General features: G+C 43.2%; 1 protein-coding gene across 1 annotated transcript in view; it reads left to right on the top strand.

The window, feature by feature from the left end:
- Positions 1-18,691, top strand: part of LOC120915405 — a 47,957-nt gene that overhangs the window by 17,349 nt on the left and 11,917 nt on the right. The window contains exons 3-5 of the mRNA XM_040325878.1: positions 2,726-2,879; positions 5,775-5,920; positions 8,276-8,452. Coding sequence (XP_040181812.1) covers positions 2,726-2,879; positions 5,775-5,920; positions 8,276-8,452 — 477 coding nt within the window. The remainder of the gene's footprint in view (positions 1-2,725; positions 2,880-5,774; positions 5,921-8,275; positions 8,453-18,691) is intronic.

Here is an 18,691-nt window from a genome sequence, read left to right on the forward strand (position 1 = left end):
GCGTCATTTGTGTTCCACGCTGGTTACGTGGAACCGGCGGTGACACAAAAGAATCGCGGGTCATCCCGTGGGGAGAATCGGGATCGCGATTCTCTCCGCGATTAATCGTGCAGCTCTAGGTCTTAGCACCCACCTATAATGTACTTTTGAACCCACATGTTGCCTGTATCCTGACCAGACCTGAAGAATGTGTTGCTGCAGTCTAACTTGAAATTCACTTTTGCCCAGTGACCATAAAGAGAGTTGTCATCATACAAGAGATAGCCATGTTAGTGAGAAATAATGACGTATATAACGAAAACAGAAAACCGCCTCCCTCCTTTCCCTTCTGATCACATTTGTAATTACAGACCTTTAGATGTAAAGGCATGTGCCCTCTCACTACCAGGACCAACATAGTGCCAGCCATTGTTTGCATTTCGCAGCACTCCAAGCTCCTATAGTCCATGCTCCTCTTACATGTGATGAGCTTAGAGCATTATATACAATCTCAAGCTAGGAACAGGTCTGCAATTATTCCATATAACTGCTTCCGGCACACACAGGGACAGGAAATATGGATTTCAAAAGTATAAATTCTTGCAAAATGTAGAAACAGCCTTGCAGTACTACTTTTCTTCTATTAGGTATCCTCGGTCCTCAGGTTGAATGAAGGCCACATCATTTAACCTGACGTCTGAGCCCAGGCTGTAATGGACACATCACACTAAAACACAAAATAGAACAGAGGGCGCACAGGCCTAGTGCATTATCCTCAGTATAAAGCTTTAAGCGATAAAAACAGCAGCTTCATGTCCACCATAAGACGTAGCACGTAGCAGATCAATAGTCCCAACAGTTCAGCAGGCCAACAGGTTTCGAGGCCTTGCCTCTTCTTCAGAGCCATGAGTTCGCTTCGGAGCGTTGGCTCTGAAGAAGGGGCAAGGCCTCGAAATGCGTTATCCTACTGAACTTTTGATCTGCTACATACTATGACTTATCGTGGACTTTAAGCGGCTGTTTTTATGATAAGCTGTGATATAAGCGTGCTTTTGTGAGTATATACCCACTTCTTTTTATGATGAGCTGTAATATAAGCATGCTGGAACACCCATGGAGAGATGAAAAGGATTTTCTGCTGTGGATTGACTTCCATGTCCGGAGCCTGATGAACCAATCCTTGTGTGCTGAGCTCGTATGATCTCCGTAATAGTGGTCCATCTGAGTCGGTAAGCGGCCATTTATCTACCTTATTTGCTGGAAGCTTAAAAATGAAGATTCATTTCCCTGCTCCTGTGTTTTTTGATTGAATTCCTGCAGTTTTTTTGCTACATCTCTTTTGCTAATTTCTGAACTTCCAAGTTGTTACTTGTTACTTTTTGGACTGCCACTTATTTTCTGTCTCGACTTGAATGACCATTCAGGTTTTTCGCTGAGAGTGTGCGGCATTTGTTAATCACACTGCTGCTTGCCTTCATCACATATGTTTTATTGACAACTTTTTTCCACAAGTTTATACACTCATATATATATTCACTATATTAGTCGCTGATTATGCGATTTGATAGTCACTAATTTTTTAAGCGATTTTTCAGGTTGCGCATTATTTTTACCCCATCACATATATTTTTAGTTTACTATTCCAACTAATTTATAATTGCAGCACCTTGTCATATTTTTATGTCACATTTAATATTATGTCCTAGTAGGAACAATAATATTCACTTCCTTGTGGTGGAATTTTTTGCACATTGCGGCACTATTGTACACCTCCCTCATTGGGGATAGCGCGGATCAACTCCATTTACAAGTAAAACGTGATTGCCAGGTGTTTTTTCACCTTAATGCATAAGAGAAACACAAACCTTTACAACCCCTTTAAGAAGAATATTGGCTAACAGAAGACCCTTGACAATAGACCAGTGAGGTCTTCTTGTGAAAATAAATGCTAACATGGAAACCTGGCCAGGTATTAGTCACACAGTCACTCCTCATTGGCTGAAACACAGCACAGGGAGCCAGGAGTGCCCCCAGGGCAGGCAGCGTGCTATGGGGGGCACTTGGCAAGGGGGAGAGACCATAAGCTCCAGTGGGGGACCCGAGAATAGGAGGATCGGAGCTGCTCTTGTGTAAAACAACTGCACAAAGCAGGTAAGTATGATGTGTTTTTTTATCTTAAAAAGTAGATGTAAACCCAAAAAATTGCAGACAAGCACAACTTCTTATATCTATAGTAAAAAATTGTTAAAATCAATACAAGTCTTTATCAAAAGCACAACTTCTTGTCCATGTATATTCTGATGGCTGTTTACACTGAACTGTGGATCACCCCATATTTTGAAAACATTTAATCAAAACACAGGAAAGACAGCCAATCCTGGGAGAGCTGGAGAGGAGAGGGGAGGGGGATGTGAATTGTGCACTTTACAGAAGCTGTGCTTGTCTGCAAGCTAGTGCACAAGATATGTAAATAGCCCGTCACTCAAGCAAGGACTTTGGTCTTTATCTGGAAGTCTGTTTTATTTCACTGAACAATAAAAAGAGCGATGGATTAACTCTGTGTGGCAAGACTGGGCACAGATGATAGGAAATTGTATTCTCTACATTGTGACATCAAAAAAATAAATAAAAAAATTGGGGTTTACATCTACTTTAAGATAACTGTTTTAAAACACTTTTTAACAAATGTGTATAACTGTTTGAATAATTCTTAATTTTCTTTATTTCATTTCCCCCTCCCCCACAGATCAAACCCTGGGCAGAACTACCATGGCCAATAAAAACATATTTTTGCTTTGCCATCGTCTCCCTTCTTTGTGTGCTTGGTTTAACGATCGCCAACCTTGTGCAACAGAGTAATGAAGATTCCACAGTGTCCCTCATACAGCTGATCGGAGTTGGTAAGCAAATGACATATAACTAGCTGCCCGTTTTAAGATCAGAATCCTTCAATTCTAATCTCAATGAAGTGAAAGCATCCAGTTAACAAAAATGTTGTTTTATCTATATGCCGCCAAGTGGCTCAAAAACGCTAATAAACTCAAAATAGCCGCGTTTTTTAGCTCTTATAAGAGTTAGAGTGTTTTTACAGCTGAAAAACTCCTCTTAAAATACTAGTTCTGTTTTTTTTTTCCAGCCAGAAAATGTCCCTGACAAAATATTCTGATAACAGCTTATGTGTGCAGGGACACATAGGATAACATGCTAGGGGGGTTACTGGCTGCAGGGAAAAAAACATCTGAAGCCAAAAACTGCACCTGCAAAACGTCCAAGGTGCATGAGGCCGAATAAACATATACAGTAAAACCTTGGATTATGAGTAACTTGGTCTTGCGAGTGTTTTGCAAGACAAGCATTCATTTTGACTTGATGAACGAGCAACGTCTTGATATACAAGTAGCGTCATGTCACAACTGAGTATAAAAGAGAAGAGTTTCACACTACAAGAAAATCGGGCACTCGATCGGAACCGATGAACGAAAATTTGTATGAAAATTCTCTTGTGACAAAAGCTTTTTTGTTGTTGTTTTTCGTTTCTGATCATGCGCAGTCTTTCTTTTCTGATTTTTCTTGTACGAAAACGGTACACATTAAAGGAAAATCATTCGTTCTGTTCCCGTACGAGAAAAATTTGAGAGTTTGTCTGTTCGGGAATCTTCATACGGAAAGTCGGAATTGTACACACCATATGAAAATCGGAAGAAAATTCTTTGGACGAAATTGTTTGCACGATTTTCTTATAGTGTGTACAAGCCTTAAAGGGGTTGTAAACCCTCAAGGTTCTTTAGTTCAGCCCCCTTTTACTCACCTGGACCCGATCATTCCAGCGTCGAGAACAAGCCCAGAAGCTGCTGTCTCGGGTCCCCATTGAATAGATTGATAGCAGCAAGAGCCATCATCTCCCACTGCTGTCAATCAAATCCAGTGACATGGGGGTCGGGGCTAAGTCCTGCTGTCTCTATCAATAGACGCAGCAGCAGGACTCGGGAGTGCGCCGCGAGTGCTCCCATGGAATGAGGCTCTCCTTAAGGGCACTCGAGAAGAGGAGGATCGGGGCCACTTTGCAAAACCCTTGCACAGAGGAGGTAAGTATGACAGACATTTATTAAATTTTTTTAACCACTTGCCGCCCGCCGCATAGCAAAATGATGGCAAAGTGGCTGCGTTATCCTTACCGAACGTCATGTGACGTGATCAGTATAACAGAGCCAGCGCGCGACGTTTAGAGGTGCGGTGTATCAGTCTGACACACTGCAACTCCGATCATGGTATGAAGCCTCTGACAGAGGCTTCTTACCACGTGATCAGTTGTTACCAATCACAGCTGATCATCGCATGAACCAGGAAGTGCCAGTAAACGGCTTTTCTCGGTTCACACTGACAGGGAGAGCCGACCGGTGGTTCTCCCTGTTCGGGGGGGGGGGGTCTGTGCTAATAATCACCACATTGATTGATATCAAGGTGTCCATAAGCTGCCAATCAGTGCCCATCACCTGTCAGCCTGTCCCCCTCTGTAAATTGACACTGTTATACAAGCTGTACACTCACTACTTTACTAATCTCATGGCTAGGGAAATGATAGAATAGGAATTTGCAGAAGCGGTAGTACGAATGCCTACAGAATGTGTGGGAAATGTATAGAAACGCATGTAAAATGAATCTGCTATCTAGAATCCCTGTGTGAGTACTTTTAGCTGCCGAGTTATGACAGGATACATTAGGAAAGACATTTCCTTAGTTTGCTTTTGTACCAAAGTAACTTATACATGTGTGGTTATTGCACCATCTCTGCTTTCACACAAATATGTTTCCTGTTTTCGAAGTAAACAAGACTGTCACATTTCTAGATTACTGAGGAAATTTTGCATGTAAAATCTGTCTGACTGTACCCAAACTGATCATCTTGGGTACATTCAGCCAATGGTTCGAATCTCCTGTTCATGCTAAACCGGCTGAGATTTGAACGGCCTATGGCCGGTGTAAGTAAAACCATAGTATAATCATCGAGAATAAGTAAAAATTACCGTATTTATCGGCGTATAACGCGCACCCCAATTTTAAGAGGGAATTTTCTGGAAAAACATTTTTTTTAGTCCAAATAGTAAATGCAGTTAAAATTAAAAATAAGATGTACAGCAAGCAACTCAGAGAGCAGCTCCTATGTTCAAGGAGATACACAGTACCTTAGGGCTTCTAGCTGTCAGCACTCGATGGTGGAAGGGAGGGAGATGGCACTCTCAGACGCAGGCAGCGCTGACCGGGACTGTAGCGCGGCTTGGGGCTTCTATACCCAAATGTTCAGCAGTGTGTGGTGAAGGGGAGGGTGAGGAAACCCTTAAACGCGGGCAGCGCTGGCCGAGACTGTAGCGCGTACCTATGGCATACCTCGGAGGGGGACGAGCGCCCGCCGGAAATCACGAGCCGTCATCTCCACTCGGCTCTCACTCGGCTGTCACCTGACACACGCACAGTCCCGCCTCCGCCATCGGCATTGGTCCATCTCCTGTGACAGACAGAACACTGGTCCAATGCTGGTGGCGGAGGTGGGACTGTGCGTGTGTGAGGTGAGAGCCGAGAGGAGATGACGGCTCTGTGATTTCCGGCGGCGCTCTTCCCCCTCCTCCCCCTCCGAGGTATGCTATCGGCGTAAAGCACACACGTGATTTTCCCCCTATTTTCAGGGGAAAAAAGTGCGCGGTATACGCCGATTAAATACGGTAGTTTCTGGAAGGATATGAAGAATGTTATGAGCTATGTTGGTGCAAGTATTTTAAATATTTTAATCTGTTTATCAGTGTTCTGCATCTATTATGTGGTTCGGGGCATCCTACAGGAAAACCGCCAAGAACTCATCGCCTTTATAGTCTCCATTCTGCTGGAAATGATTCGCTCCATCATCAACTTCAGTGTTCTCTCCAAAGATGCCAAGCCTGATATACAGGTGAGATTTGCCCATGAAGTGGAACTTCACCTAGAATCTTTTTATGGATGTGAATTCAGCAGCACAAATTCAGAATATATTCTTATAGAAATGCCATTATAGGACCACTGAAGCAGATCACTTTAATGCTTCGTTCACACTTATGCGAATTGGATGCAGGTTTTCCTGCATCCAATCCAAGAAGACTGTGACCGGCTTTCAATGGAGCCGGTTCACGCACCTTCAAGGTGGCTACAGTCCGCACTGGGAAATGGTCCTGTGCGTCTTTGGCTCGGTTTCAGGTCCGAATTCAGGCAAAAATTCAGGCCCGATTCCTCCCTGAAACGGCGAACAGAGACGCATTGGGCCCCATGCTGCGAGCCTAGCCTGCAGCTAGTGTGAACCCGGCCTAAAACTTGCTCATATTTTTCTGTGTTAAAGACTCAAAATGGAACTCCAGGTAGCAATCAATTTTGTGCATCCCTCTATCCCTCCATTTTAATTCTCCTTCTTCGTACCTTACTTGTCTCCACACAATGATTATTAAACCATTACAAGTCAACATCAGAATAAAAAGCCAACTATAATTTTTTTTAAAGGAGATATCTGCAATGGTTCAATGGCAGCTTCCATGTTTCTCTTATGATAGGCATATTTTAACCACTTAAGCCCCGGACCAAAATGCCGCCTAAAGACCCAAGGGGTTTTTACAGTTCGGGACTGCGTCGCTTTAACAGACAATTGCGCGGTCGTGCGACGTGGCTCCCAAACAAAATTGGCGTCTTTTTTTCCCCACAAATAGAGCTTTCTTTTGGTGGTATTTGATCACCTCTGCGGTTTTTATTTTTTGCGCTATAAACAAAAATAGAGCGACAATTTTGAAAAAAATTCAATATTTTTTACTTTTTGCTATAATAAATATCCCCCAAAAACATATATAACATTTTATTTTCCTCAGTTTAGGCCGATACGTATTCTTCTACCTATTTTTGGTAAAAAAAATCGCAATAATCGGTTGGTTTGCGCAAAATTTATAGTGTTTACAAAATAGGGGATAGTTTTTTTTTTTTTTTTTTTTTTACTACTAATGCCGGCGATCAGCGATTTTTTTCGTGACTGCGACATTATGGCGGACACTTCGGACAATTTTGACACATTTTTGGGACAATTGTCATTTTCACAGCAAAAAATGCATTTAAATTGCATTCTTTATTGTGAAAATGACAGTTGCAGTTTGGGAGTTAAACACAGGGGGCGATGTAACATTTAGGGATCACTGTGTATGTGTTTACTAGTGTAGGGGGGTGTGGCTGTAGGAATGACGTCATCGATCGTGTCTTCCCTATAAAGGGGATGACGCGATCGATGCGCCGACACAGTGAAGCACGGGGAAGCCGTGTTTACATACTGCTCTCCCCGTTCTTCAGCTCCGGGGAGCGATCGCGACGGAGCGGCTATAAACGAATAGCCGCGCCGCGCTGCATGTACCGGGGGGGTCCCGATCGGACCCCCGACCCACGTCAAGCAGAGGACGTATATATACGTTGATGTGCCTGCCTGTGCCATTCTGCTGACGTATATGTACATGAGGCGGTCCTTAAGTGGTTAAGTTGTGTTGGCATAGTGGCTGGGCATACTTCACTTTGTTTTTATATGAGAACTGGAAGCAAGGAAGCTGCCTGTGCTACCTGTTGGAGCCATGATTGAATAGGAAGCTGGAAAATGAGTATGACTTTGTTTTACTCTTTCATCTAAAAAATGCCTGCACCCCATGACCTTCGAGGGAGTCCACCAAGCCATCAGAAAAATCCTCTTCGGTTGGTCTCTGTGGACACTTCGTCTTGGGTTCCCCAAAGTGGTTTCCAGAGGCTACAAATTAGAGTTTCCCTCCCAGCCCCTCCTCACTTTCTGGTAGTAAGAGGGGTTATCATGGACTGGCTTACAGTTTTTTGTTTGCCAGTGTCCAGGCCTCCTTTAGACGGCATTATAACATGAAGGTGAATGACTTTCTGTATCCCTCGATGGACTGGAAAAAAAGGATATACGGTGAGTGGAAAAATCGTATATTTCTTTTCCTATGATTGGACAACTAAAGTGAATCAAAGTCTCAGACAGATTAGTGGATCTTAGGTGGTTTCTGCCAGATATAAGCAAACTTAAAACTGTTTATAGCCATCTATGGAAATTCATTTTTGGGGGAATCTCCCAGAGTGGACTCACGCATTTATATTTACAGCCGCTGCATGCTTGCGCTTTAATGCTTATGTAAAAGTTGAGGAATGACCTCTGCCATTAAGACAAAACATTTAGTTGTTAACCTTTTTGTGTGGTTACTCTGTAATAGTTTTTTGTTTTGATGTCTTTTCCACCATCCAGCCACGATTTATCGTGATCCTCCTTGTTGGTCTGTTCCATGTGGTCTGTTCTCTGAGCCTGGTGCTAGGGCAGAATATGATGGCATTCCGGGTAGGGGGTGCACTGGAGAGTCTGCAGGTGCAATACAACATGCTGAATCTCTGCTTCTCACTGCTGACCTTTGACCTACAAGCGCAGGTACGTAATTTGTAATCCCAACCAGAGTGACATAAATCCATACTCGTGTTCACAAAGCAATACCTGTTGACTTTGTGGCAGACCATTGCTTACCTCATTCCGCATGGTGAAGTTTTTGATTGTCAGGGGCGTGGCCAGATTCTGAAAAATTATTCCATTGCATTTCACTCCATAATAAATTATTTAATAATAATAAAATGTATATATCTATATATTTGTTGGGAGAGACAGCGACACCTTTGTAGCTACAGGCACTGTGGAGCAATTAATCATTTCACAACAGAAGCAGTGAAGTTTTCTAAGGAACTAGCCCTTCTCCCCTGTCCCAGCCGTGAATTAGCAACTTTCTGGTCATCTAATCTTAATTCTGAACACAGAGGTAGTTGAGCTGCTGAGAGAACTTAAAGTGGTTGTAAAGGTTCGCTTTTTTTTTTTTAAATAACAAACATGTCATAATTACCTCTGTGCAGCTCATTTTGCACAGAGTGGCCCTGAACGGTGCTTTCTGGGGTCCCCCGGCGGCTCTCTCGCCTCAGATAACCCCCTCTGGTAAGCGCTCTCATAAGGGGGGTTACATTACGGGCGGGCTCCCGAGTCCTGCATTCGGCATCCATAGCCGCCGAGTGCAGGACTCTGCCCCGCCCCCTGGCGCCCGCATCATTGGATTTGATTGGCAGCAGCGCAATAAATAAAAACCACAGAGGTGATCAAATACCACCAAAAGAAAGCTCTATTTGTGGGGAAAAAAACGATAAACATTTCATTTGGGTACAGTGATGTATGACCGTGCAATTGTCATTCAAAGTGTGACAGTGCTGAAAGCTGAAAAATGGCTTGGGCAGGAAGGGGGTGAAAGTGTCCTGTATTGAAGTGGTTAAAGTGAAGCTTCCCCTTTTCGGTGAAGCTCCGCTTTAAATGTATTGAATACACACAGTCGAATAAATGTTGTCGGAAATTTCGATTGCCAAGAACGCGGTCACGTACAACACGTACAATGCCACTATTAAAGGGAAGTTCAATACCAGTCGTGTTGGTAGAAGTTTGGTGAGAGACGATTCGCACTTTTCAGCCTCATACTTTTCAGTCCGTTACAGCGTGACAAATGTGCTATCTCCATTATGAACGCTAGTTTTACCAGACCGAGCGATTCAGTCTCGTACTTGATTCAGAGCGTGCATGGAATTTTGTGCATCAGAATTGTCTACACACGCTCGGAATTTACGAGAACGGATTTTATTGTCGGAAAATTTGAGAACCAGCTCTCAAATTTTTGTTGTCGGAAATTTCGACAGCAAATGTCTGATGGAGCCTACACACGGTTGGAATTTCCGACAACAAGCTCCCATCGAACATTTGTTGTCGGAAATTCCGAGCGTGTGTACGCGGCATTAGTCCTGCCATGTGGATGTTCAGAACTTTGCTGATTCCAGCAACAGGCAGCACTTTGAAATGCAAGCAATCCTAGGTTCTGTTTTATTTTCCTTGGGCCTGCTATTATTGTTTGCTACTCCTCAGTTGGACTGCTTTTGGATGTTCCAAAGGTTAACACGTCCTCTGTCCCTCAATGGATAAGAAAGAAAATAGATATTTTGTCCTGACCATAAAATTATTTTCTTGGGGTCCACTGGAGAAGTCACCTGGATAGAAAATCACAAAGGGCAACAAAATGCGGTCATATGCCTTTAAAATATGTAGTTGTGATTGTCTGTGTCCCCATTGTGGGGAGCAGGAATGTATTTTCCATAATATCCTGTTCCTCTGACTTGGGACAGGACATTTGAACTCTCTTTAGTGTGACAAGGGAAAGCAATAAAACCCCCAACATAGGTTCTAACTGTCCTCCACTTGCTGGAGTTGAACTTGAAATTGCTTAAAGCGGAGGTCCAGCTTAAAAAAAAAAAAATTTAAATTAAAGTCAGCAGCTACAAACACTGTAGCTGCTGACTTTTAATAAGGACACTTACCTGTTCAGGGTGCCCGTGATGTCGGCAGCCGAAGCCGAGCAATCGCTTGGGTCTCGGCTGCCCGGCCGCCATCCTCGGTGAGGGAATCAGGAAGTGAAGCGTTGCGGCTTCACTTCCCATTTCCCTACTGCGCATGCACGAGTCGTGCGGCGTTATGTGAATGGGCGGATGTCTCCTGGGACACACACAAGGTCCTAGAAGACAACACTCCCCATTTCCCAGGAGGCAGTGCAAGGAGGAGAAGAAAGAAGACCACCGCGGACAAGGAAGTGGCAGATTAGGACGATCTGCCTAGTTACAGCCACTTCTGGTAGGTATAAAAAAAAATCTAATTTTTTGTAGTTTTTTGTGTGTGTGTATGTGTATATATATATATATATATATATATATATATATATATATATATATATATATATATATATATATATATATATATATAAAAAAAAAATTAAGGGTGGACTTCCGCTTTAACTGCAGTGCTGACATCTGCTTGCTATAAGTAAATGTGTCTAAAGCAGAACTAAAGTTCACTATTGTCACCTCCTCTTCGGCAATGTGACGTTGGCAAGTTCCCTTGCTATTGCCAACTTCGATGTCTAATATTCTTCTGGATTCCACATTTTTGACAATCTTCTGCAATAAAAGCCTTCTTCCTAGCAATGTTTTATTTTAATTTTATTTAAATTAGAGTTTTAGGTATGGCTTTTTTTACATAGTGACATTGGTCCAGCTACTCCAGTGATCTTCACTAACTTCCAGGTCCTGTGCCAAGTGGTTGCCTCGCTGCCCCACCTCTCCACCTCATCCAATCCGAGAACACTTTGCATTCATTGAGAAAATGTAAAGTTATCTCTTGATGGCAAACGTGCCAAGCAGCTACTAAATTCCTGTGTTCACAGTGGGGGGCCGAGACCCAGAAGCTAGTGGAGAACTAAAGCTAAGTAGAGGGGTGTCTACTACAGTGGTTTTGAGCTGCCACAAGCATGGTATATACCGAACATAGTTACATTGGCCCAACTTGGACCAATGTAACTATGTAAAAATGCCATACCTGGATACCTTTACAGCAGAACTCTGGGGCTGCATGGGTTAACTCTTTGTTTTGTCCAGGGGAACACAGAAAGGCTATACTTACCCGATCCTTCGATCCCCTGGAAAACAGCGCTACCCCACGTCCAGCGGTGGACTGTTCCTGCCGTCCGTTGTAACTTACAAATTTGCTAACCAAACTGACAGGATAGACAATAAAAGAAGTGTAAAGAGAAATATTTTTACAGATTTTTGTTTTTTTGTAAAGTCTCTATTGCCCAACATGGCTGACAGGAATGATAAGTCAGCATTCCTTCCCATATCAGTCTGTCATTGCACTCTTAGGGCCAGATTCACGAACAATTACGGCTGCGTAATGTATCCCCTTTACATTACTCCGCCGCAAGTTTTCGTCGTAAGTGCTTGATTCACAAAGCACTTGCGGCAGCGTAGCGTAAAGCCGTCCGGCGCAAGTCCGCCTAATTCAAATGGGGCGTGTACCATTTAAATTAGGCGCATTCCCGTGCCAAACGTTCTGCGCATGCTCCGTTAGGAAATTTCCCGCCGTGCTTTGCGCAAAATTACGGCGCCCCGATGTGTTTTTTGAACGGCGACGTGCGTTACGTCCTGACGTTATTGTGTACATTTACTTATGCTTCAGGCCATTGTTTTGTGACTTTCCCTTCTTTGGTATGTATTATAATGTATTATACTGGATGGCTGTGTTCCCAGCAACATTTAAAGTCAATGCTCGCATGTTATACCTTTTTTTTTATTATTGAAATATACTTTGGTATTACAGTCAAAACAGCGTGGGAATAGCAAGAACCTCTGTCAGGTTCTTATTGCTGTCCATGACCCCATTGGGAAGAATTGTCCTCTTTTCCTGTGTTGGTGACTTTTGTCATGGGGGTTGGACAGTGGTCGCTGACACAGCCGTAAAATCCCGACAGGTCTCTATTTTTTTTTTTTTTAAATGCATCAAAAAATTTTGGCTGGTGTTTCATATTTTTTTTTACCTAAAATGTCTTTCTTTTAACTTTTTCCCGGTAAGAAGAGCTCCTGCACTGTGTCTTTTGCACTGTCAAGGGAGACACTGCAATGGCAGCTTATGTAGCGGGAGTAATGGGCAGCAGCACAGCAAGGCCTGGAAGACCTAGGGATCTGAAACTTCCAGAAGGGTCGGATTTTCTTCAAAATTGCAGCACTTATAATTTGACTTGTGCAGATCATTGTGGTAAACAAAGTGTTATTCATGGGAGTATGTCATTTATTAAATTAAAAATGCCTTTAAGCCTGTAAGTGCCTTGAAAAAGTATTTATACCCCATTTTCCAAATTTTATCATGTTACAACCAAAATCGTAAATGTATTTGATCTAAACCATTCAATTGTAGCTCTGGCTGTATGTTTAGGGTCATTGTCCTGCTGGAAGGTGAACTTCCACCCCATTCTCAAGTCATTTGCAGTTTTTAACAGATTTTCTTCTAAGATTTCCCTGTATTTGGCTCCGTCCATCTTCCGTAAAAAACTCTGATCAGCTTCCCTGCCCCTGCTGAAGAAAAGCATCCTCACAAAATCATGCTGCCACCACCATGTTTCACGGTGGGGATAGTGTGTTCAGGGTAAAGTGTAGTGTTAGTTTTCCGCTACACATAGCGTTTTTCTTTTAGGCCAAAAAGTTAAATTTTGGTCTAATCTGACCAGAGCACCTTCTTCCACATGTTTGCGGTGTCCCCCACATGGCTTCTCGCAAACTGCAAATGGGACTTCTTATGGCTTTCTTTCAACAATATCTTTTTTCTTGTCTCTCTTCCATAATGCCCAGATTTGTGTAGTGTACGACTAATAGTTGTCCTGTGCACAGATTCTCCCACCTGATCTGTGGATCTCTGCAGCTCCTCCAGAGTTACCATGGGCCTCTTGGCTGCTTCTCTGATGATTGCTCTCCTTGCCCGGCCTGTCAGTTTAGGTGGACGGCCATGTCTTGGTGGTCTTGCAGTTGTGCCATACTATTTCCATTTTTGGATGATGGATTGAACAATACTCTGTGAGATGTTCAAAGCTTGGGATCATTTTTTAAAACCTAACCCTGCTTAAAACTTCTCCACAACCTCATCCCTGACCTGTGTTCCTCGGCATCATGATGCTGTTTGTTCACTAAGGTTATCTAACAAACCTCTGGGGGCTTCACAGAACAGCTGTATTTATACTGAGATCAAATTACACACAGGTGGACTATTTACGAATTAGGTGACTTCTGAAGGCAATTGGTTTTGCTAGATTTTAGTTGGGGGTATCGGAGTAAAGGGGGCTGAAATGCACGGCACACTTTTCAGATAATTATTTGTAAAAAAAAAAATTGAACACCATTTATCATTTTCCTTCCACTTCCCAATTATTTGCCACTTTGTGTTGGTCTATCACATAAAATCCCTATAAAATACATTAACGTTTTTTGACAAAATGTGGACACTTTCAAGGGGTATGAATACTTTATCAAGGCACTGTAGAAACATTGGTGTGGATACATGGCTAGACTAAAAAGTACATAATTAATGCAAGTCTGATTTACTATACCATGGGTCTTCAAACTACGGCCCTCCAGTTGTTCAGGAACTACAATTCCCATCATGCCTAGTCATGCCATGTCTGTGAATGTCAGTGTGGTACAATGCCTCATGGGATGTGTAGTTCTACAACAGCTGGAGGGCCGTAGTTTGAGGATCCCTGTACTATACTATCCAAGCAGCAGTGTAACCGTTGGCCTTTTTAACCACTTGCCTACTGGGCACTTTCACCCCGTTCCTGACCAGGCTGTCGCAATTTGAATGACGATTGTGCAGTGATGCAGCACTGTACCCATAAGACAATTTTATAAAAAAAAATGAGACAGATAGAGCTTTCTTTTGGTGGTATTTTTAATCTCCACTTTTTTTTATTGCTAAACAAACAAAAAAAGACTGAAAATTGTGGGAAAACAAATCTTTTTCTTTGTTTCTCTTATAACATTTTGCAAGTAGTTTTTCTTCTTCACTGATGTGCACTGATGAGGCGGCACTGATGAGGTTGTGCTGATGGGAACTGATAGACGGCACTAAAATGCTGCACTGACAGGCAATGGTATGTTGCACTGATTGGTACAGTTGGGGCTGCACTGATGATTAGTGACCTGGTTATCAGTGTAAATGTGTGCTGTCACAAGATAGCCATTTATTGGCTTTCCTTTCCTCACACAGTGAGAGCACTGAGGAAAGAAAATGCAAATTACTGGCATTTGTTTACACGGGATCAGCTGTGATTGCACACTGCTGATCACATGTTAAGGGCCGCTGTGATTGGTCCTTTACCTTGATATGTGATGAGCTATATCCAAAGGACACAATCTCAGAGTGCGAGATGCGCGCCCCTAGGGCGCGCAGTGGGGGGAGGGTTATGGAAGGACGTCAATAGACACCCTCTCTCCTTGCCATCCCCCATGAGAACTCTCTAAAGGGCATTCTCCTCACGTTTAAAAGAGAATTTCTCTTAATTCCTGTTGTATCTGCAGGACAGGAGGTGAAGGGAAATCTCCCTAATGGGACAGAGATAAAATTTACTGACAGGGTTTCTTACCATTCCCTACTACAGGGGTTGACAAATTTGCTTGGAATCTAGGAGCCAGCTAAAAAAGTTAGGAGCCAGAAAACACACCCCGTCCCGATGAGCTTGCGCGCAGAAGTGAACACATACGTGAGCAGCGCCCGCATATGTAAATGGTGTTCAAACCACACACGTGAGGTATCGCCGCGATTGGTAGAGCCCTCCTCTGTAACTCAAAACATGCAACCTGTAGATTTTTTTAAACGTCGCCTATGAAGATTTTAAAGGGTAAAAGTTTGTCGGCATTCCACGAGCGGACGCAATTTTGAAGCGTGACATGTTGGGTATGAATTTACTCGGCGTAACATTATCTTTCATAATATTAAAAAAAAAATGGGGATAATTTTACTGTTGTCTTATTTTTTAATTAAAAAAAGTGTAATTTTTTCCCAAAAAAGTGCGCTTGTAAGACCGCTGCGCAAATACGGCGTGATAGAATGTATTGCAACAATCGCCATTTTATTCTCTAGGGTGTTAGGATAAAAAATATATATAATGTTTGGGGGTTCTAATTAGAGGGAAGAATATGGCATTGAAAAATAGTGAAAAATGACATTAGAATTGCTGTTTAACTTGTAATGCTTAACTTGGCGCCAGCTCACATCTGGTGGTAATAACTTGTAATACCAACGGATCACCACCAGATGACGCCAGCTCACAAAAAAAAAAGATTTTTTTATATTTTTTTTGCCCACCTTCCAAGCCAAGTCGCCAGGACACTATTTCTAGTCGCCATGGCGACCTGGCGACCGGGATTTGTCAAGCCCTGCCCTACTATATCCGAAACGTGATGGCTTTAGATAAGCAATACATTATGTAATTTTTGTTCCCTCAATCATGGGTTATAGGAAAAAAATTGCTTGATTTCCCCTATCAACACAGTCGGTGTTGATTGGGAAAATCCATCCCGCATTGCTTTTGTGTTCTGCGAGCAGGGAGCGAGGGGAGCCTTCCCCACCAGCAGAATACAATGATCACTGCCAGCGCATACAGCCGCCAGCAGTTATTGGGGCGAAAGTACCCGGCAGGCAGTTGTACTGAAGTCGATCGATGGATCAAGTTCAGCACAACCATCCCTGCCCATAGACAGATGGAAATTCAGTCCGTCTATGGCTGGCTTAAGTCTTGAATCTGGCTATGATTGATAATGGGATTCTAATACTTGCAGTAATCTGTTTTCCATTGCAGTTGTGCAGCTCAACATTTAATTGTGTCTTTTAAAGTATCTCGTCATTTAATGTGGATGGATGCTTGGGTCGCCTGCTATTATTCATAGGGCAATATTATTTTACATTTTATTAATAATAAAGAAAATCTAAGTTTATCCGACCTTGAATGCATGTCAGCATTTAGGACCAGTAGTGTACAATCGCATACCCCTGGGATGCAATAAAATGCCAAAGGATCTATCAATGCCATTGGAAGTTGGAGGAAGACTATTAAGGACGATGGTGTATCTGAGGCTTGGTTTGAAATGGAAAGAAATTACTATAAATTGACGCAGCCACTTCCTCTGATGTTTAATGGCAGGATAATGTGATGTCCTATCTATTCAGCCTTGTCTTTTTTCAAGGTAAGAAGTTGAACGGTAGCATACTGGCTGTGTGCTGCTTATCATACCTTCCAGCAAATGCAGTCTGAACATTGCGAATATTGGTGTGTTCCTTTAAATATTGTGAGAGATGATTTTCAGTGTACAATCTCCCCCTGACTTCAGCTTGTATTTTCCTTTGGAGCGATGGGATTCAAGGAGGGTATCTTTAAAGTGATACTAAAGTCTTGTTCACATATTATACTTGCCTGCTCTGTATAATGGTTTTGCAGCCTGGATCGTCCTCTTCTCTGGTCCCTCTTCTGTGCTCCTGGCTCCTCCCTCCTGTCGAATGCCCCCACAGTAAGCAGCTTACTATGGGGGCACCTGAGCCGAGCTGCAGCTCTGTGTGCCCATTCAGACACGGCACCGCTCCCTCTCTCTCCTGATTGGCTAACTGACTTCGACAGAAGCCAATGGCACCACTGCTGTGTCTCAGCCAATCAGGAGGGAGAGTCCTGGACGGCCGAAGCCACACATCGCTGGATAGAGATGGGGTTCAGGTAAGTATTAGGGGTGCTGCTGCACACAGAATTGTTTTTTAGAGCAGGGCCCTCTAATCCCTCCTGTGTTGAATTATGTTGCGCAAACTGTTGGCGCTATATAAATCCTGTATAATAATAATAATAATAATCTTAATGCATAGAATGCATTGAGATAACAAACCTTCTGCCTTTACAACCACTTTAAAGCTGAACTCCAGTAGAAATATTTTTGGGTACACAGCACCAGTCACATAATTTACCTCTAATTTAAAGCAATACTAAACGCTTTCCTTCTTCTTTTTTTTTTTCTGGGCCCGCAGAACATTTGAGGGGTAGAGGATTTGTGCTATGGGGGGGAAATCTTTTTGGAAGGGGGGGATTCATGCTGGGACATCCGGCAAGAGAGAGTATTTGAGCTGGAGAGGATGGCGGGGTAAAGATTTGGGCTGGGATGGGAGGTTTCAGAAGGGGGGCAGATTTGCACTGGGGGAATTTATACTTATGGAGTGAGAGCGTTTTTGTTGGGGGGAGGGCTGGGATTTTCGCTGACACATAACGCTCGTACATCTTGAGGGAAAGGGGGGAGCAATTTGGCATTTTCGCCCTGGGCTCTAGGTGACCTTGTCCCGGCACTGGCAGAGATGCCATGGCACAGTGCGTGTACCCTAATGTACTCTGAGCTGCGCTTGTGTGGCTCATCGTACATTACTATTGACAGGCAGGAGGAAGCATTTATGACCAATAGGCTCTCTTCTGCCATCTTCAGCTTTTTTATTTGATTTATTTTTCAAATGTAATACCGCTTTAAGCATATTTCATGTTATGCTTGCTGCTGGTTACTGCAAAATTCCACCCTTCTGTGACATCGGATACCCCCCATAGCCATGATTTTCCTTGCTGCAGGGACAAGTGATGGTGAAAGACTTGTGTATTCACCCTCCACTTGCTGTCCACTAATCTGTCTACAAAACTCCTAGGGCTAGATTCAGCAATGAATTACGCCGGCGTATATCTAGTTTCGCCGCGTATATTCAAAGCTGCGCCGGCGTATCTTTTTTCTGTATTCAGAAAGCAAGATACGCGGACATTAGCCTAAGATCCGACTGGCGTAAGTCTCTTACACGTCGTATCTTAGGGTGCATATTTACGCTGGCCGCTAGGTGGCGCTTCCGTTGTTTTCGGCGTAGAATATGCAAATGACCTAGATACGCCGATTCACAAATTTACGTACGCCCGGCGCTATTTTTTTACGTCGTTTACGCTAGGCTTTTTCGGCGTAAGGTTACTCCTGCTATTAGGAGGCGCACGCAATGTTAAGTATGGCCGTCGTTCCCACGTCGAAATTTGAATTTTTTACGTCGTTTGCGAATAGGGCTGGACGTAATTTACGTTCACGTCGAAACCAATACGTCCTTGCGGCGTACTTTGGAGCAATGCACACTGGGATATGTACACGGACGGCGCATGCACCATTCGTAAAAAACGTCAATCACGTCGGGTCACCAAGAATTAACATAAAACACGCCCCC

Source organism: Rana temporaria, chromosome 10 (genome assembly GCF_905171775.1).
Source record: "Rana temporaria chromosome 10, aRanTem1.1, whole genome shotgun sequence".
In the NCBI taxonomy this organism is placed as follows: domain Eukaryota; kingdom Metazoa; phylum Chordata; class Amphibia; order Anura; family Ranidae; genus Rana; species Rana temporaria.